Raw genomic sequence first — 24743 nt, forward strand, 5'->3', positions numbered from 1 at the left:
CATTGTTAATAAAAACATTTATTTTGCATTTTATACAGAACAACCTGAAGTCTGGATCATGACTTGACAGTTACCCAGGGGTTTACAGACAGTGTGTCCATCTCAGCGTGGTTCTGGGATTAGGGATCCACACAAACACAGGCAGGAGTTGCAAGGGAAGGAAGGGGCACAGGAGGAGTGTATTTCAATCCTTTCTTAAAGAAAAGGCAGTAGAGCATTCTGAGTCACTGAAAACCTGTGCAAATGGGGCTTCTAAAAAACAAACACTGTACTGTGAGCTCTTGGCGAAGGGGCTGGATAAGGACCTTGATAAATAAAGGGATATTTCCTTGTAGCAGGGAAAGAGGAGGGAGGCCTACTATTTTTAATGTTCTCAGCCCCAGGACCTGATATTCAAAGGAAACCACATTCAATCTTAAATAATTTCCCTGCTCAGAAAGAAGTACCCATATCCCTGGAACCAGACTATAAAGATACCATGCTGGTCATTCCCAAGTCCTTATTTGATGGCCCATGGCATATTAAAATAAAGGGGGGAAAAAGTCAGAGGGTAGTGGCTTATGTTCCGCAGAAGTGAAAACTCAGTTCATGTTAAGCACTGAAAAAGCCAAATGACTGGGAAGGACCACAGCTTAGACAGCGGCATACAACCTGCTGAAAGAGGTCTCTAGTAAGGACCACGAAGGGGAGGTCCAGAGCACCCTCAGCTTGAGGTGCAGTAGGTATAGAAAATCTGCAAGGAGGGGAGTATTAAAGTAGTGGGGAATAGAACACTCCAGATCTTAATTTTCATGGGATAATTTAAAAAAATCGAACACTGGGTGCCAGTCACAACAAATGCCATGGCATTTATGGTCACCTGGTAGCATAAAAAAATGCCAAAGATGTCCAACTAACCACAGGTCTTGCTAGGAAGTGTCTGTGTGCATGGGAGAGAGCAATGGGGCTTGATAGAGCTGACAATCCAACATGATTCCTATGGAAACAGAAGAGGCAGAGTCCTGATTTGCTGACCTTTGGAGGGCTGGAGAGAGTAGAACGACAAGCTCTGAAGTGACTGCAGATTCTCTGCAACCAGCTTTGACTGAGGCAAAGGAGAGCCCGATTCTCACTCTAGAGATGGGGGAGGCCCAAACCTAACCCATACCACATGCACTAGTCCTGGTCACCCTACAGTTGATGGGCAACTCACCAGGCAGGAAAAAGGAACTGGTTGGGGAAGAAAGGGTTACTTTTTATCTTTTAAAGTCTTAATTTATATTTTAACCTCAAACTTATTATCAGTGCCTCAGATATAATTTAATCTTAAGTCTTAAAAAGCCCCCTGAAACAAAACAAAATTATACTTTTTTTTAAAGCTCCCTCACTTTCTGGTAGTTTCCCCCAGTCTTCAGTTTTACCCTGACTTAGAGTCCACAAACTTCATCAGACCATCCGTGCTCATGGACTTGGGCCTCTCTAGTGGAAAGCCTAGGGCTCGGCTCCAGATGAGCTGTGCCAGTACACCCAGTGCCCGTGACACCCCAAACAGGACTGTGTAGTAATTCATCTCTGTCATGCCGTAGTACTGTAAGATAAAAGAGAAAAAAAGTTTTGTTTAAACGCCCCGCGGTAATGGCACGCACAAGTCCAGGGTGATAGAAACCTTAACCGAGTCAGCCTTAAATAGAAATGACACTAGGAAAAGTACAGTAACCGGGATTCTGAAAAGAGAACACTCCTTTCCTCCTGCCTGCACCTGCCCTCCGCCATAGGCAACTTTATCAAAAGGATAAGGAAGGAGGCATGAGTCCTTGCTCTGACTAGGAAGGTGACTTCCTGCATGGCAGAGAACATGGGTTTGGCACACATTAAAGGGAAAGCAGGGAAGGGAAGACTCACCTGGAGCAGCACCCCACTGTGAGCATCTACATTGGGCCAAGGATTCTTGGCCTTGCCCTGCTCTAACAGGACATTGGGCACAATCTTGTACAGTTGAGCAACCAGCTTAAACATGGAGTCATGAGGCAGGTGTTTCAGAGCAAACTCTCGCTGACAGGTATATCGTGGATCAGTCTTCCTTAGTACCGCATGGCCATAGCCTGGGACAACCTGCAAAGAATGAGGGTAAAAAAGCCAGTTGTATTCTCAAGCAGAAGTTCCTGTCTTTTCTAAATTCTTCAGGATAGACAAATGGGGGGGGGGGAGTCTTCTCTAACTTAGGGGACCTCTTTTATTCTATTCTCAATTCTTCCAAGTTGCACAATTTGGGTCTTGGCTTCTTTCCTAGCTGTTAAGCATCTCTGCTTACCCGTCCTGAGTTCAGTGTGTTCCATATGTAGTCTCGTAACTTCTCATCTGACACATCTTTGCCAACTTCTTTCTGTAGTTGTGTCAACCAAACAAGTACTTCCTATGGGTAAGGTTTGGGGAATAAGACAGTATCAACAGATATGCCAGCAGAGAATGCCAAAATCTCTTGAAGAAAAGCATGGGAGTAAGAAAAACATGGAGCAGGAAAAGAAAAGGAAGAGTCTTACCTGGTTTGCCAAACCATGCAGGGGCCCTGCTAGCCCGTTCATGGCTGCTGCAAAGGACAGGTAGGGGTCTGAAAGGGCACTGCCCACCAGGTGGCTGGTATGGGCACTTACATTGCCTCCCTCATGGTCACTGTGGGGGAAATGAGAAAGGAGAAAAGCTCTGGTAAGAGATGTCCCAATCTCATTACCAGCCTTTGTTTACTAATCGACAGGGCTAGAGAGGTCACTGGTTGATGATGCCTGTGTGCCAAGCTTCCACACTCTCACTCCAGCTTTAATAGCAATGGCCAGAAGAGGGAGCTCCTGGAAAGCTGAAAGATCACCTACTGTGAGCAACCACTACCTCTCCCCAGCTTCTTAGAAGCATTACTTTCTTCTTCATATGATTATGGTTAATTTCCCTACACCTCTGGACTTCCTTGACTAGACTCCTTTCTTGCCTTGTGTGATCCCTTATGCTGTGTTTCCATCTCCGTGTTGCCTACCACCTGTTCCCAGAAGATGAGACTGTTAAGGAGCTTCTCTTAAAATTTTCTACCAAGCCGCCATCTGGTGGCTATGGTTGCTGCGTCTAGCTTACCTGTGGATGGTGAGGTACAAGCGCATGAGCTCAGTGAACTGAGCATCGGTATAGCCTAACATGTTGGTGAAATTGTGGGACCAGTCCAGCTTAGAGTCAATAGCCCCAATACTGCTGCCCTCCCGGTAGAGATTCCGGTAGATCTTTGCTGCAACACAAGGTAGCTTTGCGATCAGATCCATACAATCTTCGTAAATCAACTGATGAGAGGAGGAAAATGGGGAAAAAAAAGAAAACGATTTATCAACAAAAAAGAATTAGGCAAGGATGCTGTTTGTCCTCCAGGGATTGGGCTATTTGGTTGATGGTTTTATGCTCAGTGGTTATATAGGGAGGTCAACAACAATAACTATTTAACTCAATAATTTTATGACTCAGGCTCTGCACTAAGTGATTCACACATAATACCTCATGTATATCTTGTGTATATTAAAACATTATTTCTGGGGCGCCTGGGTGGCTCAGTTGGTTAAGTGTCTGCCTTCGACTCAGGTCATGATCCCAGAGTCCTGGGATCAAGACCCACATTGGGCTCCCTGCTCAGCGGAGAGCCTGATTCTCCCTCTCCCTCTGCTGCTTCCCGTACTTGTGCTCCCTCTCTCTCTAATAATTTTTTAAAAGATTTTATTTATTTATTTCCAATTTTTACCACTCAACGAATTACATAATGACCTCTATTTTAAAGATGAGGGAACTAAAGCTCAGAGCATTCAGTTAAATGCAGAAGTCAGATTTTTAAAAAAGATTTATTTATTTATTGGGGGGGAAGAGGCAAAGGGAGAGGGGGAGAGAATCTCAAGCAGACTCTCCACTGAGCACGGAATCCCATGCAGGGGTCAATCTCATGACACCTGAGCCAAAATCAAGAGTCAGATGCTTAACCAACTAAGTTAGTTACCTAGACGCCCCCAAAGTCAGATTTTGAAGACTTTTATGTTTAATCATGATCTTTCCTAGTACATGACACAATGAATGTGCTAAGATACCAGGTTTTAACTATTAATTCTATGTTCCATCTTTCAAAGAAAATTCACCATATATGCCAAGGGTCAAAGACTGGCATTCAATTGTTAATTAATAACAAAGGCTTCCATTTTTTAAGCATTTAACTATATAACAGGCACTATGACAGGTTATCTGCATTTTTTTTCTTTTCTCACAATAGTCCTGTAAGGTAATATAGCCTTTATTTATTTATTTATTTATTTATTTATTTATTTATTTATAGACTTCATTTATTTATTTGACAGAGAAAGACAGCGAGAGAGGGAACACAAGCCGGGCAAGTGGGAGAGGGAGAAGCAGGCTCCTGGCTGAGCAGGGAGCCCGACGCAGGGCTCGATCCCAGCACCCTGGGATCATGACTCAAGCCGAAGGCAGATGCCTAACGACTGAGGCACCCAGGTGCCCCTATCCCTCATTTTATAAATGAAGAAACTGGGGCTTGGCCAGGTCAAGTAACGGGCTCAAAGTTACCCACTTGGCTATAAGCATCATGTAGCTTAAACAATCAATTCATGGACACTCCTGTTTCATCACACCCTTACTTTCCCCTCCCAAATTATTGTTAGTGAATTCCAGACATTATATATTCCAACATATAAATATTTAAGCATGTATCTCTAAAAGATAAAAGCTACTGATAAATAAAAATCACAAAACCATTATCCCATAGGAAAAAATTAAATCCTCAATATCATTAAATATCTACTCAGTATTCAAATTTCCCTGATTATAAAGCCCTCCACCTCATTTGTTTGATTCAGGACTGAAAAGAGCCCACATTGCAATCATCTCTTATGTCTCTGAAGTCTCTTTCAATCAATGTTAAGCTCCCTCTTGTGCTCGCTCTTTCTTTCAACTTCGCAATTCATTCGTGGAAAATCGGATCACACAATTCTGGAGAATTTCCCAGTTTAGATTTTGCTGCTTATATACCTGTGATATCATTAAATCTGTTTCTCTGTCTACTGTATTTTCTACAAACTGAGAGTTAGATCTAAAGGCTTGAGTACATTCAGATTCAATTTTTCTTTAGGAAGACTACCCGAATGAGCACACAGTGATGTAAGGAAGTATTGAACCACTGTACTGTAACCTGAAACTAATATTACACTGTATGTTAACTGGAATTTAAACTTAAAACAAAAAAGACTACCTGATAAATAGCGTTGTGCTCATTTGTTAAGAGAAATATAGAAAAAGAAAAAAAGAGAAACACAGTTGGTAGAGCACGAGACTCTTGATCTTGGGGTTGTTAAGTTCGAGCCCCACACTGGGTGAAGAGATTACTTAAAAATGAAATCTTTTTAAAAAAGAGAAACATATAATCTAGTTGCCTGTGATATTAATAGCTTGCTCAACTCTTATGTCTCAATTTTATCTTCTCAAAAGGATTTTAAGTTCCTTAGGGAGAAGACAGGGTTTAGGTATTGTTTTCTTTCTTAAAATAACTTTTAAAAAGTATCGAACAGTCAGCGAATTTTGTCAATGCCACTGGATTCAATAAGAATACTGCCAAAATTAAAAAGCTACTTGAAGCAAGACACAGCCTAACACTTTCAAGTTCTCAAGAGATTACTTACATGACAATCATACTACTAAGTATACTTCCTTTATATCCCCCAAGGAAGTAGGTTACTTCCAGAAGCCTGCATCAAGTATAATGCAGTTCTAAGAGACCTGGGTTGATTAGCTTATTAATAATGCAAAGAACAGGATCCTGGGCTAGATAAACTGTTATCTATGGAATATATACTAACTTGCAAAACTATCTGGGAAGTATGAATGGCCGCATCAAAAAGAAAACACATAAAGGAGATCGTGTCAATTTCCGCTACTGAGAATGAAGTTTATAAATCAACATGTATCAGACCAGGTATGACAATGTGGGATCCTTACCCTGCTTTTTGTCACGGTCAATGCTGTATAGTTAAGAAGAGATTAAAACAAAACAAAGAAAACAAAACCTGACAGAGAACTCCTGCTATTTCTTCTTTAATAAGCTAAGAATGAGGTGCTATTAGCTATTTGTACCAACACATTCTTCATCGATAAAGCCTTGGAAATAAAAAGACAATTAAGACATGCCAACGTCACAATTACCTGGAAAAAAGGTTACAAAGCTGACTGTAATCACCAACGTGAGCCAGCATCTCTACGGCTAGTAAAATCCTGGCCAGGTAGTTAGCTTTCAATCATTATTAAGGAGACACAGAAAAAAGAGAGCTAGTAATAATGGTGAAGAGCCCCTGGAGGGAAAGAAACTCAAGTCTGAATCTGGTCTCTATCACTTATTAGCTGCATGACCTTGGGCAAGCTACTTAACTTCTCTAGTCCTCAGTTTTCCCATTCAGTAAAATGAGAATAACAAGTAACATCTACCTCATAGGATTGCTCTGAGGATTAAATCAGATAATGATTATAAAGCATTTAAGCATAATATGTGGCATGTTTTCAAGAGTTTTCAGGTGTTTGGATGATGATTTTATTATAAAAAATCCAAAACATATGTATACCATTCATAGGCTTTACCAAGGTGGCATTATCAGCAAAACCTGATCTCTCAGCTACTTAGCAAATTTTACGGAATTCAACATCTTAAGGCTATTTCACAATTAAACAGCTGGTTGCATCACAGCAATCTCTTGGTCATGAGCAAAGTGAGGTCATTCAACAAGAGACCTAGCTTCTTCAACTCAACAGATTATACTATGTATCTCTGTTATGGAAGAAATGTTGCAGGCAGAAGATCATCCTCTTGAGGAAGATGTAAAACAACAGTATGAACTGATGGCTCTAGTAACAACTCAGGTCATACATAAACGCCGCAACATAAATTTGTAAACAGAAATAACCAGCCTCATGATGTCATGAATTTCTACTTAAGTAGCCTATGGTTAAATTAACCAAGGCAGAGAACTGAACAGAAATAGTGTGTCTGACCTTTGAGAGAGATACGAGGTGTAACAGCAAGAGAGCGTGAAGTTCTAACAAACTAAAGCAATTACTGGTGCTAATATTTGTGCCGTGTAAACTTATCAGACACACAGCCTAAGGCTGACAAATACATCAGTACTGCTTATATGATACTCTCCAAAAGATCGGCAAAGTCCTGGAATATATATAGCACATTCACCTCAAGACGACCACACTCACATGACATCTCACGAACAGGTAATGGCAAGACAATCAATGACTATACGCTGAAACAAGATTGATTTTAACGATTCGATAAAGGATAGTATGCAGCAACGAAGCATGTTTGGATGCCTCGGAACTACCTTACAGGCATTTACTGTAAAGCGCGAAGAAGCTGTTTCCCCCCTCTTGTGACAGTCAAGACAACAGCACTGGAAGCATTAACAGGCATATCGGAGTGGTCAACTTCTAAAAGAGAAGTTTTAAAATAGGAGAACTGCTGATCTCAATTTAACCTTTTCTGTCAGGGTGACCCACACAAGTAAGAACTGCTTGAATAGCATTTAAAAAAGAAAATGGAAAGCAATATGTTCAGATTATACAAACTTCTGGACCTGCTCATGTATGGCCTTATATATGCTTTAAGTGCTTGTGAATGTGTATATTTTCTATCATTCCTATACCTTCCTTCTCAGTGCCAACCAGACTAATTTCAAACGCACTCTCCCCCAATAGCAAACACAATTCTTTATACACAGTTGGCACTGAGTAAATATTGACCAACCAAATGAAGCAGGATTTGCCAAAACCCCAAGAGGATTGCATCAGCCCAGTGGGCTACGCATGCTCTTCTGTGCCATGCATCAGGTGAACTCTGTGGGGGCTCTCTCCTGGTCAAATCATCTAGTGCACTTGCTTTGCAAAACGGAACCATTCTGTTCCCATATTATCTGTCTCCAAACAAGAAAAGAAAATGAGATGTCCTGCTGTAAACCTAGCCAGATAACTTGTCCTTTACCCAGTGTTTCATAAGTACCATGTAGGGTACTGGAAAGAGGATGAAAGGAATTATGTACTATGCACTGGGACAAGGCACAATAGTCTTTACATACTCTGACCAGTTCAAGCTATTAGGGTCACATTTCATTTTCAGAAAATAAAGCTCGTTTGTGTCTGGATCCTACTTCCAGGATACCAACCATCCCTCTGCCCCTGAGAGGTACCTTGAGCCGGACAGTACAGAACAGTGGCTGATTGGCATTAGTCCTCCTAGACTCTAGAACTGCCGTAGCTGCCATTCACCTAACATCTCAAGGTTCTCTTTATTTGAAGAACAAGAAGAAGGGACTTTCTGGGGCTAGGGTAAGACTACTCTGCGAAATCTTCCTCAGGGACCCTGCAGTTAAGTCACATCCTTTCCAATGTTCCAACAGCCCTGTGTAATACCTCTATTACAGCAAGATTACTGAATTGCAATTTTTTACATGTATATCACCCTAACCAAACCAATAACCTTGGTGATAGAAAGCATGTTCCATTTATCTATGTAATCCCAAGTACTGAAAGAAAGCAAGCCTAAAATAAAAATTTGTTAAATGAGCTTCTGGCATAACTCAGAGAAGTAGTTCTTCTAAAGATTCTACATTCCTTTTTCTTCCTTCACACTCAAATCCTTTGAATCCCCACCACACGTCAATCATTGCATCAAAATTTCCTACCTCCCAATACTTGGTTCGGTTGATACCCTCTGCATATGCTCGGGCAAAGTTACTTTCACTGTTGAGGGCTGTAATGGCTGCACTGAGCTGAGACATGGGGTGTAGATTGGTGGGAAAGTTGTCCAGCATGGTGACCACATGGGAAGGTAGAGCTGCCCTCTTTGCCCATTCTTTTGAGAGCCAAGACACCTGTGGAAAGGGAAACATTGCTCAGAACACTAGGCAAGGGAAAAGAAGAGAAATAAAAAGACAGTGACAACAGAGTAAAGAAAATCCAAGAGAATTCAACCCAGGCCACTTATACAGCAGAACTCTGCTCTGATTCCTTCCCCTCACTACACATCACTGTAAACCACCATCCAGAGCCAGATCAGGATTAAGTGTCTGAGATTAGAGAAAGGCAAAGAAGGAGGAGAATGAGAAGGGCTAATATCCTTCTGCTTTACCTGTTCCTCTGTTGGGATTTGTCCAGTTACCAGCAACCAAAATAAGCCCTCCGGCAGGGGTTCTTCACCCCCTTTAGCCTTGGGCAGCAGTTTCTGGCATTCAGGGATACTGTAGCCTCGGAAACGGATGCCCTTGATGGAAAAGAGTAAGAGGTGCAAATCTTAAATTTATCAGCCTGGAAGTTACATAACTGACTACTCTCACTCTTATCACACCTTTTAACAAGTTAGAATTTCTAAAACTTAAAAAAAAAAAATTTTTTTTTTAAAGCTTAAATTTTCACATAACTTAATTCTGTTTGGTACTTTTAGTTTTACTTGTTGATATATTGAAAATGTAGACTGGGGCGTCTGGGTGGCACAGCGGTTAAGCGTCTGCCTTCAGCTCAGGGCATGATCCCGGCGTTACGGGATCAAGCCCCACATCAGGCTCCTCCGCTATGAGCCTGATTCTTCCTCTCCCACTCCCCCTGCTTGTGTTCCCTCTCTCGCTGGCTGTCTTTATCTTTGTCGAATAAATAAATAAAATCTTTAAAAAAAAAATGTAGACTTATTCGTCAGTTTTTCCATATGTACCTATTTTCCATCTTCCAAAACATGAAGGCAGATGCTTTGTTTTCCTTACCCTCACCAGTCTAATCCATGGTGTGCACAACAGTCAGTAAACTCAGTGATTATTAGTATTGACATGAAGGTCTCTTACCTCATCAGGATCAAGAACTGATGTTTCATATACTAATCCCTTCATGCCTCTCATGCCACCGTACATCTAAAGAAAGACAGGATGTAACCAGTAGTCAGAATAATTCAGGCTAGAGCATGTTAGTGTTTCATGGGATCTGAGAGAGGAAATATATTCTCTGACTTGCAAGACGTCATTTGTGGGAAAATTTCTGAGAAGGTAACTTAAAACTTTGCAAGAAAGACTGCTAACATTGGAAATGAAATTTTTAAGTTGAAAAATTGCTATCTTTATTTAATGTGTCTGCCTCTGTTTGCTTCCTTTTCTTCTGGTATTTTATTTTATTTTTTTTTAAAGATTTTATTTATTTATTTGACAGAGAGGGAGAGAGCAAGTAGGGGGAGCAGCAGGCAGGAGAGGGAGAAGCAGGCTCCCCGCCGAGGAGGGAAGCCCAATGTGGGGCTCGATCCCAGGACCCTGGGATCACGACCCGAGCCAAAGGTAGACACTCAACCAACTGAGCCACCCAGGCGCCCCTCTTGTATTTTATTTTTTCTTCTACCCACTCTTACGCCCTCATTTCCACCAACCAAAGTCAACAGAATGGGATCTACAGGGGCGCCTGGGTGGCTCAGACGAAGGCCACTGCCTTCGGCTCAGGTCATGATCCCAGAGTCCTGGGACTGAGCCCCACTTCAGGCTCTCTACTCAGTGGGGAGCCTGCTTCTCCCTCTTCCTCTGCCTGACACCCCCCTCCCCACCAGCTTGTGCTGTCAAATACGTAAGTAAAATCTTAAGGGAAAAAAAAAAAAAGAACGGGATCTACAACAGGGAAAGGAGATAGAAGACTAAAGGCTAAACACTGCTGTAGAATTATCTGAGCAGCTCAGACTCTTCAGGCTGGAGAAGAAGCTATCCTAAAACTGTTCTAGGGGCGCCTGGGTGGCACAGCGGTTAAGCGCCTGCCTTCGGCTCAGGGCGTGATCCCGGCGTTACCGGATCGAGTCCCACATCAGGCTCCTCCCCTATGAGCCTGCTTCTTCCTCTCCCACTCCCCCTGCTTGTGTTCCCTCTCTCGCTGGCTATATCTCTGTCAAATAAATAAATAAAATCTTTTAAAAAAATAAATAAATAAAATAAAATAAAACTGTTCTAGACGGCCTGCTAGAGCTGTGGTATAAATGGATGACCAGCACAGCATTAATTCTAACAGTCCTGGCCCCAAAAACTCAGGTGTTGGGAAGAACAATAGAAACTTCATTCATCCCTCCCATAGGTAAATTAGGTTAGGCTGAACTATTAAATTCACAGAAAAAAACAGTCTAATTTCTAATGAACATCATAAGCACCAATATTTCCATGTATGGGACAGGATGCTTCTGAATAGTCTGTGAAGAGAATGGTATTTTTGTTTTTCCAGCTACTTTTTCCAGCCAAAACCCCACAATCTTACCATGTCCACAGTGATTTGGCCCACCACCGTCTTCCCATGTTGCTGCCTGAAGGTCTTTATTCTGGCCTGCTCCTTAGGTATCAGATCGGCCAATATGTCTTTCAAATTCTAAAAAGAGAAGTAGAGAGGTTAAGTGATGGTCAAAATGTTGATTAGATTTTTCCTACAAAGTAGGTATATTGAGACTGCTTTTTAGAATTTGGCTCTCTCTATCTGCCAGAGAAATCTGGACAGATGCTCTGCACAGATGAGGGTAAAAGAATTAGGCAGAGAGGGAAGGGAATGGAGAGTTTATTATTTAATAGGTACAGAATTTCAATTTGGGAAGATGAAAAAGTTCTGGAGATGGACAGTGGTGATTGTTGTACAACAATGTGAATGTACTTAGTGTCACTAAACTATACACTTAAAGACGGTTAAAATGGAAAATTTTATGTTATGCCTATTTTACACAACTTAAACAAATTAGGCAAAAATATTTGATATTCCCATCTCACTACACCACTGAAGAAATTATTTCTTAAAATAGCAGTAATACTAATAGTTATAACAACAATAATGGACACTTCTCAGAGTTACTTAGGATAATGATGAGAGGCCAGGTAGTAACCAACCGCTGCTCCCCACCCAACTATCCTAGGATCAGACTGCCTCAGTGATTCTCAGTCCTCTTCTCCAAACCTTACCGTAGAGGAAGCACTGGCATGCCGAGCAGCAAGAACAAGACAAGATGCATTCTGAAAAGAAAACACAAAACCTTATGCAACAGTTACTCTTCCCTCCTATATATTAACAAGAAGGAGTAATAGTGATTCATCCTCTTTCTCTCCACCTTAACCTCCAAGGACAGCCTGACATAAAAAAGCTGTAAAAGGCCCTGAACAGCTCTGAAGGAGTTCCCAGTCTGGAGGCAATAGCAGATTTCACTCTGTGTCTTGCATCCAATAGCTTTAATAGCATTCCCTGAGGAGAGGCTCTTTCCCATCACCTGGGTTTCCGGGCTGGGTTTTGTCAGGCACAGAAAATGTCAGAGAGGCAGCTGTTAGAGTACCCAGGCCAACCCAATCTAGCTGTCAATAGTTCTCAGTGGCCCTCAGAAAAGCAAAAGAGGAAACTGATCAACTACTTAACCCTGCTGGTAAGATCTCTCCAGCACCTAGTCTTTTGGCAATACCTCAACCTCTCCAGTCTAGAGAGCCCACAGGCAGAGGCAGCCTTTCACCACACTACTTCAAAGGTTCCTGGAAAAAGCACAGAGAAGACAGAATACCTACAATGTAACAACTGACGGACTACTCAAACAACAACACTGGGAAACTAGAAAACTGGAAAATTGCCTTTCAAGTGCTGAGAGAAAATAATTATTAAGCTAAAGCTGTATATCCAGGTGAGGAAAAAGTCTTAACAAAGGGGGTGAAATAAGGACATTTCAGATAAACAAAAGCTGAGCTTATCACCTACACAACTGTACTAAAGGAATTTTTAAAGATATACTTGAGAACCGTAAAGACAGGTCTGAGATTCAAGCCTATTCTTCACTACAAAAATGAATCGTGTAGCTAGGCTATGTTTTCTATGTTTAGAGATAGGTTTTTCTCCCCAAAAGAAAAGCTACTTTCTATGAGAAGATTGCTGAGTTGCAACAGAAAGTTCTACAGTGCCTTTGAAAAGGACAACCAATTATACTAACTAGCTATAAATTTGACAAGATTTAACTTTTCTGCACAAGATTATTTTGAAGATAAAATGAGATAGTCAAAGTAAGCCTCAGCTATAAAACTGGTGTTAAATACCACCACATATCTCACAGGCTGTCTTGTGATAATTAAATTACAATGATGTGAAAGCACTTTGCAAACTAAAAAGATTACATACATATACAAACTAATCCATGAGCAAGACCAAGCCTTTCCTGTCTTTGCCAAAAGGCCAGATACACCTTTTCTTGTAACTACTGCATTGCTGTCTGATTGTGCTGAAAATCATTTGAAGCAACAGTACTGTGTAAATTCCCAAAACACTACATGCCTAAGGCGAGAGTTCAGTAAGGCTGGAGATTTTTTTGAATTTAGTACTCCTCTTTCTGTTGGGGCATCAGGGAGAACTGAAAAGGGATGAGATCCTTCAGAAAAGGGGGACGTCTGGGTGGCTCAGTTGGTTAAATGTCTGCCTTTGGCTCAGGTCATGATCCCAGGGTCCCAGGGTTAAGTTCCGCATGGGGGCTTCCTGCTCAGCGGGGAGCCTGCTTTTCCCTCTGCCTGCTCTGCCTGCTGCTCCCCCTGCTTGTATTCTCTCTCTCTGACAAATAAATAAATAAAATCTTTAAAAAAAAAAGTGTTTTTGTTTTGTTTTGTTTTTTAGAGAAGGGGGAGGGGCAAAGGGAGAGGGAGAGAGAATCTTAAGCAGGTTCTGCTCCAAGTGAGGAGCCAAGCAGAGCTTGATCCCATGACCCTGAGATTATGACCTTAGCCAAAATCAAGAGTGTGAAGACCGCTTGAGATTCTGTCTCTCCCTCTGCTCCCTCCCATCTCCCACGTGCACGCACACACACTCTCTAAATAAAATCCTTAAAAACTAAAAAGATTAGAAAAATAAAAAATAAATAAAAATAATCAATTCAGGGGCGCCTGGGTGGCTCAGTCGTTAAGCATCTGCTTTCGGCTCAGGGCGTGATCCCGGCGTTCTGGGATTGAGCCCCACATCAGGCTCCTACACTGGGAGCCTGCTTCTTTCTCTCCCACTCCCCCTTTTTGTGTTACCTCTCTCACTAGCTGTCTCTCTTTCTGTCAAATAAACAAATACAATCTTAAAAAAAAAAAAAATCAGTTCAAAGCTAAATTCAGAGAGTACAAAGTAAGCTACTATGTCCCTAAAGCAAAGGGGGACTACCTCAGCTTGTTAACCAGGCCTGAATTTAATTCCTTTCATTAACTTCCGAAAGAGTCTCTTCTGCCTCACTGAGGACCACTGGGGCAAAAGGAGGTAGCACAAACAGGCCGTTAGTCTCTTCACCCTACATGGGGTAAATGGGAACTTGACCTAGCACCTAAGAAATAATTTTACCTTTTCTTACTAGTCACCAAAAAGGGTACAAGAGAAAACATGCGAGTAAGTTCTGTTCCATGCTCCACAGTCCCACAGATCCCCTGTTATAGAAGGGCCACCTCCCAGAGACTATATCAGCCCTGCAGCAGACCTTTTAATTGTGGGTGGTTGGTTGTTGTGGTGGTTTGGTTTCTAAAAAGGCTACAGGGGAACATATCATCTGAGAGAAGAAAGATGTTAAAAATCTCTTCATAATGATCATTTTTCCACTTTTAAATCATCTTTAAGTTTCTATAATGGCAGGGACACCCTGCTGGCTCAGTCTTATCTTGAGGTTGAGTTCAAGCCCTGTTTCTACTGCCCTTTTTGCCACTTATTACCTATGTGATTCCAGCCAAGTCATTTAATGTTTCTATGCCTCTATGCCTCCATTTCCTTATCTGTAAAATGAGAATTTTTAATAAAAAAATCTATCCAAGCTCAACAAAGAGTGACTGTCCAGATCTTAATTAAGATAAAAATCGAGTGATGCCTGGGTGGCTCAGTTGGTCAAGTGTCTGACTTTGGCTCAGGTCATGATCTCAGGGTCCTGGGATCAAACCCCACATTGGGCTCTGCGGTCAGCAGGAAGTCTGCTTGTCCCTCTACCTCTGCCCCTTCCCCTTGCTCATGCTCTCTCTCTGTCTCAAATAAATAAATAAAATCTTAAAAAAAAAAAAAGATGAAAATGGAATTCCCTCAGCTTGGAGGCCTTTCTTTCACAAATATGAACATGAACAAAACAAAAATAGCTTCTTTCCTACTTGTGAGAGAGAACTGCTAGAATTAATGAGCTGCCCTTTTCTTTTACTTCAAGATAAAACAAACAAAAAAACAACAAAAAAGAGGAAATCAGAAAGAAAAGGATGGCAGATCACCTAACAAGGCTGTGAGAATGAGACATCATTTAAAGGAATCAGATGGGTCATGACTGCTGCTTTATTATAGTCATTTCTTAGATCTATTTATATGAATGTTACTTTAAAAGAATGCATAGGAAGAGAAACTTAGAACTGAACTATCACACCACTTCCAACATCAGTGACGTCTTCATTACCTTTGCACTGAGCGTCTTTGCCATTTCATGTGAGGAGCTTCAGGAGTAACTTAGAGGGCTGACCTCAACTGTCCCTGATCTCCATCAGCAACACTTCTTAGCCAGATCTCCACTTTGCAAAGCAACACTAGTTTGTGGATAGTGTGGCTATGTAGCTATAGAATAAAGCTAGTATATTCTGTTTCTACTGCCCTTTTTGCCACTTATTACCTATGTGATTCCAGCCAAGTCATTTAATGTTTCTATGCCTCCATTTCCTTATCTGTAAAATGGGAACAATAACAGTAACTATTTCAAAGGATTGCTGTGAGGATTAATTAAGTCAACACTTACAAAGCTCTTAAAATGACGTCTGGCCTAAAGCAAATACTCTGCATTTGTTATATAATAAATATATAAAATTAAACAGTATGGCCATTTTCTCAGACCCTTCAGCATCAGGATTAGTCATATTTTTAGCTAACCCTGCAGCTTAAAAGAAAAAGAAGGACTGAAGAAATTAGAAGGACTTTAAAGGCAGCAATTCATTGATATACCCACTCGAAAGCATAGAATAGGAAAAATTCAAGTTAGAACAATTTTACCTAATGTAGAAGACAGAGCACACAACTTGGAATTTGGAAAAGAAATCTGGGTTCTAGCCCAGCTCCATTACTAAATAACAGACACCCAAAGCAAAACAACTAACTACAGTTGACTCTTGAACAATATAGGAATTAGAGATGCAGACCGGTGCCCCCTCCATGCAGTCAAAAATCTGGTTATAACTCTTGACTCTCCCAAAACTTAACTACTAATAGCCTACTGTTGACCAGAAGCTTTACTGATAATATAGTCTATTCATACCTACCTTGTATGTTATATAGACTACACACTGTATTCTTACAAAAAAGCTAGAGAAAATGTTACTAAGAAAATCATAAGGAAACGAAAATATATTTGCAGTACTATATTGTAAAAAATCCACATATAAGCGGACCAGCACAGTTCAAGCTATGTTGCTCAAGGGTCAACTGTATTGTTTCCCTTTCCTTCTCCATATTTAGAGTAACACTCAAGCTACTTAGCTCAAAGTCTGATAAGTCTAATAAGGACATACGTAAAGTCTAATAAGGACATGTGTAAAGGTACATAAAAGCCTTGCTATTTAGTATATGACTGCCTAGCCAGCAGCATTAGCATTACTTGGAGCTTGTCAGAAATTCAGAATCTTGGGGCGCCTGGGTAGTTCAGTCGTTAAGCATCTGCCTTCGGCTCAGAGTGTGATCCTGGAGTTCTGGGATCGAGCCCCACGTCAGGCTCTTCTGCTGGGAGCCTGCTTCTTTCTCTCCCACTCCTCCTGCTTGTGTTCCCTCTCTCACTGGCTGTATCTCTCTCTGTCAAATGAATAAATAAAATCTTAAAAAAAAAAAAAAAAGAAATTCAGAATCTTGGGGCGCCTGGGTGGCTCAGTCGGTTAAGTGTCTGCCTTCGGCTCAGGTCATGATCCCAGTGTCCTGGGATCGAGCCCCACATGGGGCTCCCTGCTCAGCAAGGAGCCTGCTTCTCTCTCTCCCCCAGCTTGTGCTCTCTAGCTCTCTGTCAAGTAAATAAATAAAATCTTAAGAAAAGAAAAAAAGAAATGCACAATCTTGGGCCTCACCTCAGACCTACTGCATCCAAATCCATAGTTTAAGAAGCTCACTGCGTGATTCATATGAACAATAAAGTTTGAGACACATACATAGTCTAAAGTGTTAAGCAAGGGAACAGAAGGGTAGAACGTAGACCCTGGGATGTATAATTATTAAGATCAAGTGTTAATTCCAGGCTCTGCCACTATCTTGCCATGTTACCTTGGCTATATGACCTAACTTCTAAGTCTCAGGTTCCACGTCTCTAAATTGATAATAATAAAGCCAATTTTGGGGTAGACAAGTAGACTGTACAAAATAATCTGCATGAAAGCATCTAGAACAGTGCCTTCTACATAAGTGAGTTCAATAAATAAATATGTGTTTCTTAGAAAAGTGTTGGCCTATTACCTACCATGTCAAGTGTCACTACTCTCTCCTAGAGTTGGATTCCGGGAAAGAGGCAGTCAAGCCTGAGGAAGGGGTGAACAGGTAATTACCTCTACCTGTAGAACAGGAAATAAAGCCCTGATTTCCTTTTTAAGGGCCTTAAAAGCCTCCTGATCAAAAGGGGAGGAGTCTCAAGGAGAGGAAACAAATTTAACTACCCAGAACAAATGACTAGAAAGGAGATACTGGAGGACTCTTATACCAAGGCTACGCACCTCAGTTCATCTACCTCCTAGCTGCCAAAGAAACCTGCTGAATAGCTTTGTATAGTACGTTCAGACTATACTCACTGATGGGACAGGCAGATTACAAACCTCTGAGTCATCCCTGAACTTTCACCTACCAGCTCCTCCCCCTAAATCCCAGAGGTGTGGCAACTAGGCTTTTGCCTTCTGGTAGCATGCCACGTGTAGAGTCACCCTACTGGAACAGCAGCTGTCAGGTGAATCAGAAAGTCACCTCATTCAATAGGTCAGCTCCTTCATGGGGAGAGATGGAGAGAGCTACTTCCAAAAACAAGGGCCTGGCTCACGTGTTTGACAGCCAGGATTCTCTGCAGGGTGGGGGTGGGCGTATTACAATCACTAAGAGGCTTTCTTCAAACCTCAAATGCTGCCACCCCTTGCAAGAACTCTCCTAGTGAGGTCGCTATTATTGATGAACTGCACTGTAGTTCTCAAATGTGCTAAAACAGAACAATATAATTAAAAGAACCACTATCTTAAAGGACCAAGAGAGGAAAAGGACAAATAGTAAATGCAGGAAATTCTGCCATGCCAAAGACTTGCCTTGCCTATAATACTTAGGGTATTTCTGGAATAGGGTATTGGCTGAATCACCAAAAATCATCTGAAACTACTCTCTCTTCCCTAAAATTCTAGGAACAAAAGAAGCCTATTTGAATAAGCACTTTAAAAAGTGGTTCTTTCCCTCTTACTCCTCTTAGCCTATTATCATCATTGATCCACACCTTGGACCTTTACTCCAAAGGGGAAAAGCCATTTTATTTGACCCTCCATCCCAGGCACATACAGAACATGTCCTGCAATATATCCAAGAGCTCCAACATTAAAAGCCTGAGAGAGATGCTCCTGATTTTAATAGAGCCCTTGTCCTTCATCAGAGCTTGCCAACCCAGCAAAACTGGCTTAGTTGATGAAGCAAACATAATGCACTAATAACTGGTAGGAAAAATCTTGTGCTGCAAAGGCTTCCAATGCAGAAGGAACAACTTGCATTAAGGGAAAAAGAACACGCATAGGACAAAGGCTCCTCTCTCCCCAAAACCAGGTCAGAGAACTAAAGCCTTTTAACATTTGTTTCACAATGGTGATATTGGAAGTCAGCCTGCACTACTTGGTCAGGCCACTTAATAGCCAGAGCACAGTAACCTTCAGATTTCATACATTGACCCCCTTCATACTGACAGGAGTTTCCTTAATAATTCTATCTAATTGTCATTTTCTAACAGACTCTTCCCTCCAGATTCACTCCAAGGAAGACCACCAAAGACCTCAGAAAAGACTCAAGAGTCCTAATTTTGCTTTCAACAGAAATCCTTACAGTTCTTTTACAAATATTTTCTGAACACTCACTAGTTCTACACATACTACGTGTACACTAGTGAATGAAGTATATAGAATCTGCTATCCTAATTTCTGGGGAACTAGTAACTGTTCTCACTTCCACTAGGAGTACTTACAAATTTTAGTGCCTAACACTTTGGTCCAAAAATTGATAAGAAACTTTCTAAACTTTCCTTCCTTCCAAAGATTTTATTTATCAAAGAGAGAGTGAGCGTACAAGCAGGAGGAGCGGCTGGCAGAGATGCAGGCTCTTCACTGAGCAAGGAGCCCAAAGCAGTACTCGATCCCAGGACCCTGGGATCATGACCTGAGTCGGACAGGAACCACCTGAGCCATCCAGGGATCCCAAGAAACTTTACTTTTTTCTTTTTTTAAAGATTTTCTTTATTTATTTGACAGAGATAGAGACAGCCAACGAGAGAGGGAACACAAGCAGGGAGAGTGGGAGAGGAAGAAGCAGGCTAAAAGTGTAGGAGCCTGATGTGGGGCTCGATCCCATAACGACGGGATCACGCCCTGAGCTGAAGGCAGACGCTTAACCGTTGTGCCACCCAGGCGCCCCCCAAGAAACTTTTCTAAAGACATTTGGAAAAAAGGTCTAGGAAGATAAACCTAGAGAAAATAGCCTAAATGAACTATTGCTTAGAATAATCACTTTTGAAGTACATTTTTAAAATAATCACTAACTAAAAAAAAAAAGCCCAAATACTCAAAAATTTCATATATACATTCAATAAAGTTGCAAATAAAAAGGCCTGCATATGGCTTTACTGGCCCAACAGAAGGGGACCACCAGGCATCATCAATCAACAGAAGTACTTGGGGGAAAAAAAAAAAGTTTCCAGATCTCATCCCACCTTTGCTGAATCAGAATCTGAAGACAGGATTCATGAATTTGCAACGTGAACAAGAAACCCAGGTGATGATGCCCACTGTGCATTTATAGAACTTTCACCTTTTTATTATTTTTTTCTCTTTTAAATATATTTTAGATTATTTATTTATTTGAGGGACAGAAAGAGAGAGAGAGAGAGAGAGTGAGCACGAGCCGGGTGAGGGGCAGAGGGAGAAGCAGACTGAGCAGGGAGCCCAACACAGGGCTCACTCCCGGGATCCCAGAATCATGACCTGAGTCGAAGGCAGACACTCAACTGACTGAGCCACCCATGTGCCCCTGTTTATTATTTTTCATTTCTTTTGGGGGTGAGGGGCAGAAGGAGAGAGACAGAGAGAATCTCAAGCAGGCTCTACGCCCAGTACTAAGCCCAACTCAGGGCTTGATCTCAAAATCAAGAGCCACATGCTTAAACAAATGAGCCATCCAGGCACCCCAAGAACTTTTAAAATGATAATGTGTTAAAAGAAATACAGGGACCTAGGGGCGCCTGGGTGGCTCAGCTGGTTGGGCATCTGCCTTCAGCTCGGGTCATGATCCTGGAGTCCCTGGATCGGGCCCCACGTCCGGCTCCTTGCTCAATGGGAAGTCTGCTTCTCCCTCTGCCCCTCACCCTGCACTCTCTCTCAAATTAATAAATAAAATCTTTAAAAAAAAATAAACGAAATACAGGGACCTAAAGAATCTGGGTAGTTCAGGAGCACTGGCTCAGTCGAGGGTGTGCGACTCTTGATCTTGGGGTCATGAGTTTGAGCCCCACGTTGGGTGTAGAGATTGTTTATAAACAAAATCTTAAAAAAAAAAAAAGAATTTGGGCAGTTGAGGGAAAAACTGAAAGACAGTCAAATAGCCAGAAAGACCTACTGCTAGCTTTGCTTCACCACTGCTTTAAATTTCATGCCCTACTCAACTTTATCACATAAAGCACTGAAACAGGGCAAAAAGAATTACGGTGTAGTTTTAGAGAGATCCACATCTGGCTTCCTGCCTTCTGCCCACTTGGATTCTAAGAAACAGGAATGCCAGTCTTCCCTTCTAATGATCTACTTTAGCACTGCTCACCTCACTGCTTCCTCACACCCATGTATTCATCTGTTACCAATCTAAAGGCCACTAGGAAGGACAAATGCAGGCATCCCACCATCAGCACACGAGGAGGCTTTACTTTCTGTTTTTCATCTTTAGCCCATCTAGTAAGCATCAAGGGACTGACATCACTTTGGGTAGGCTGATAATCAAAGTGACAGCACATAGATTTGAGTGCTTGCCTTTAAAAGTTCTAGGCTGTAAAGGGTGCCTGGCTGGCTCAGTTGGAAGAGCACGTGACTCTTGATCTTGGGGTTGTGGGTTCAAGCCCTATGCTGGGTGTAGAGATTACTTAAGTAAACTTAAAAAAAATGTTTATAAAAATTAAAGTTCTGGGCTGTAAGCCTAACTAACATTTCACAGAAAAAACTGACTTAGTTTTATTGAACCCAATTTCAGACGAGGATTTATACAGATGTTCAGTGGTGTAGGTCTACTATAAAGGAATAATGGGTACTCATTTAAGTGAATACCTTCTTGAAAAGTTCTAGAAATAACATAAAAACACTTTTGGCTTGATTTTCTCAAAGTCATTGAACATCCTAGCTTAGAGGAGCAATTCTCAATGGTACAAGAAGTAACTAGGATTTGTTAAGTCACACTGGTGTTAAGAGTCCAGAAGTGAATTGGTGGCCATACTCTAACTCCCAACCCAAATCCAGACCCAGATCACATGTGAAAAGATAATACATCATAAAGCTAAGGCACCCAGAGCTGATACTAAGGCTATTGCTTAGTATAAAGTCATCTGGGTAAACAAGAAGTCAAATAATCTGGAGGCTCTGAATTTGTCGCTCTTCAACTCAGGTGTTCATTAAATTACCTGAAAGTGGGTAAGTTGGAACAACAGCGACCGGCATTTGTGTCACCCAGCAAGGTTAAAAAAAATCTCTTCTGAGAAAAGTGAAACTACATCTGACCTTGAGAATCAAAGTGGTAGGGGTGAGTTCTCCCAGATCAGGAAACTATTTATTTTTGCCTTTTAAAGCCTACCTTAATAGCAAAAGTAAAACTGAGTACCAGTTAAGCTGCAGGCACATCTGGAAACCTCAAGCAGGTGCTAGCAATGCTGACAAACTGAACAGGCTTCCTGGTATCCTGGTCATTCTACCTAGATCTCAGGAAATTTCCACTTCTGCATTTTTGGGGTTTTGCTAGTTTTAAGGGTCAAAAGCCTTCAAACCGCTTCCAAGTTACAGGTTTCTGGGATCCTTAGGTTCATTCCTAACAGTAAACAAAACAATAATGATTCTACAATTATGTAGTGCTGTCATCTCAAAAGCTTTCTGGGCTTCCCCAGAGGCTTAAAAGACAAAATATATTCAAAAGGTAAATTCTAAAAGCTTTTTCAAATTCATGGAAGGGTTAGATTATCTATCTGGTCCGGGTTAGGAGCACCGGTATGAGCTAATTATAGCGTCGTGTCCCCTATTCTGCCAAAACACTATCTAGAACTTGCTTCATTTCCCAAGAGGCTTCCTTACCCTGTTCCCTGGCAGCAGAAGAAGCAACAGTCAAGTAAGACAAGTGTCTCCCAAATGATCAGTCTCCACCTTGCTGCTGGGTACCTGGAAGAACCCCAGTGTAAATTCTACAGGCTTCACCTTAACTGCCAACCATGCAAGGTAACACACAGCAAAACCATTCTAAGATTTTCCTTTCCTTCAGGTGCTGGCAGCTTTAATCTGCAGAAGAGAAAGTATAAATTCTTTGCAGAAGTCAAGGTCACTTGTGGGACTGTCCCTGCCTGGATTAGAGGACTGGGACTCCCCCTCTACACAGCAGTTTCTCTATTTAAAGAGCTAAGTTACCCAGAGACAAAAGTACTGGCAATTTGAAATTGAAAACACCATTACCTGCAACAAGATTCCTACAATCCAAAGGCAACAGAATTCAAGTAAATTAGGGCCTCAAAGAATGAGAGGACTCTCCAGGGTTGACTTAAGAGCAATAGCTAAACCTGAGCGAGCAAGTAGTAGGGTTGGTCATGTGACTTTCGCAGTACTATACCCTGCCCAGTATCTTCACTTATTGGCCTGCAGTTTGGAGGAACAATCTTTCTGGTTCTTTCTCCAATCATATGTGATAATCATGCAGAACATTTTACAGAAGGGCTCCACCCCACCCAAGCTCCTCCTATATGAAGACTAAGTCTAAGAGTCCCAAGGACAAAAAGGACCAGAGTCCCACTCCACTAGCAGGAACTGCTAAAGCTTGGTCACTAAAAGCTTCAGAAATTGGGTTGGAGAAATGGAAAAAGGCAGTTCAGGAACCGACCAGGCCTTCCCTACAAAACAGAAGCCGCAACTGGCCACCGCTCCAGCTCTGGCCCTGGGACAGTGAGCACATCTGTTCACCCTTGCCACTTCTCCTACCTCCGCACCCCCTCCTCCAAACAGGCCCTTTCCCTAAATCCAATGGAACACAACACCTATGTTTTCCACCGGCAGCTCCTGCACCCTAGACATGCGGGTGACAGCAAGGTCCGAGCTCTCCACCCGCCCAAGACCTCATGCCGGGGGCGGGCAGCGCTCTCCTCACCCCCCGGGGCAGAAGGCCAGCGCAGCACATGGTCCTGAGAGCCCCACAGAGGGCTGGCAGCCGGCCGAGCGCAGGGCCCCTTTAAGGCTCGCGGGGGTGCGTATGGGCAGGGGAGGGAGACCCCGGCGCTGGAGGGCCTGCAGTCGCCTCAGCCCCACCCTGGGGCCGCGCGCTCCCTCCCATAGTTGCTCACCTTGGCTCCGAAGAGCCGGGCTGCCGCAGTGAGTAAAGCCATGACGGGCGAACTCAGGGATCTGGTGGGGAGGGCAGGAGGGGAGAGAGCTGCGGCAGGAACGGGAGCCGCCGCCGCTGCACCAAAGGCCGCGCCGACGGGTGGACAAGGTTGAAAGGAGGTGGCTGAGGGAAAGGGTAGACAAACCGGCGGCGGCGCCCAGCCCGGGGTCCTCAATGAGGCCCCGCCCATTGCCCGAACTCGCTCCCGCCCCTCTCAGGGGACTAGCTTCGGGCTCGGCCATTGGTCCGGTGTGTGGGGGGGGGCGGGACCTGAGCCGTTGACAGCAGTTGTGGAGGGCAGGATTGGATCGCCTGGGTTAGGCTAATTAAGGATGGGTTGGTGCGGGGGGACGTGTAGGTGACTAAATATGTGCCTGATAACTCAGTTAACTTCCTTCTTAGGCTTCCCTTCTTGCCCTTAATACATTTGGGGTTTGTTCTGATGTGAATATGAGAGAAAAAGGCCCCAAGGGGTCCGACCTTAGAAGGTCCTCGGAAGCCAATCCCTTAACATACTATCACGGCTACTGATCATTGCGGGCTCCTCCTACCCTGTTGGCACGCTTTCGTGATGAATGTCTTTGGTCAATGACTTAGTGTCCATAGAGGTGACGCCATGTGGACACGGGCTATGATGCTAGAGTTGGCTGCCTGGTGATCATTTGAGGTCAGCCGGGGCCATGGTATTATAGATACGAAGAGACCCCAATATGTGGAAAAGGAAAGTAAAGGCAGGCTGTCAGCTCGGCGTCCAGTGTCGGGAAATCTAAGTCTTTGACATGCGCCCTTAATATGAAGGCTTCAGAGGGCGCCTGGCTGGCTCTGTAGGTGAAGCATGTCACTTTTGATATCAGGGTTGTAGGCTGGAGCCCTACCTT

The 24743-nt window shown here is 42.6% G+C and overlaps 1 protein-coding gene across 1 annotated transcript; it reads right to left on the reverse strand.

The window, feature by feature from the left end:
* On the reverse strand, positions 1 to 24040 carry CS (citrate synthase). Its single transcript, XM_002916038.4, has 11 exons — positions 23825 to 24040; positions 12006 to 12056; positions 11320 to 11427; positions 9888 to 9953; positions 9185 to 9316; positions 8739 to 8927; positions 3100 to 3299; positions 2520 to 2649; positions 2291 to 2392; positions 1882 to 2091; positions 1 to 1567 (listed from the first exon to the last, which is right to left on the reverse strand). The coding sequence occupies exons 1-11, from the start codon at positions 23864 to 23866 to the stop codon at positions 1397 to 1399; spliced, it is 1401 nt and encodes a 466-aa protein (XP_002916084.1). The 5' UTR covers positions 23867 to 24040; the 3' UTR covers positions 1 to 1396.
* Positions 24041 to 24743: the final 703 nt, after the last annotated feature.

This window comes from Ailuropoda melanoleuca, chromosome 15, assembly GCF_002007445.2.
Source record: "Ailuropoda melanoleuca isolate Jingjing chromosome 15, ASM200744v2, whole genome shotgun sequence".
NCBI lineage: Eukaryota > Metazoa > Chordata > Mammalia > Carnivora > Ursidae > Ailuropoda > Ailuropoda melanoleuca.

Coding starts and splice junctions, on each gene's coding strand:
- CS (XM_002916038.4), bottom strand. CDS start 23,866: ATGGCTTTACTCACTGCGGCAGCCCGGCTCTTCGGAGCCAAG. Junction 2,650..3,099: donor TTGTACCTCACCATCCACAG/GTAAGCTAGACG, acceptor TTTCCCCCACAG/TGACCATGAGGGAGGCAATG. Junction 2,393..2,519: donor TGCATGGTTTGGCAAACCAG/GTAAGACTCTTC, acceptor CCTTACCCATAG/GAAGTACTTGTTTGGTTGAC.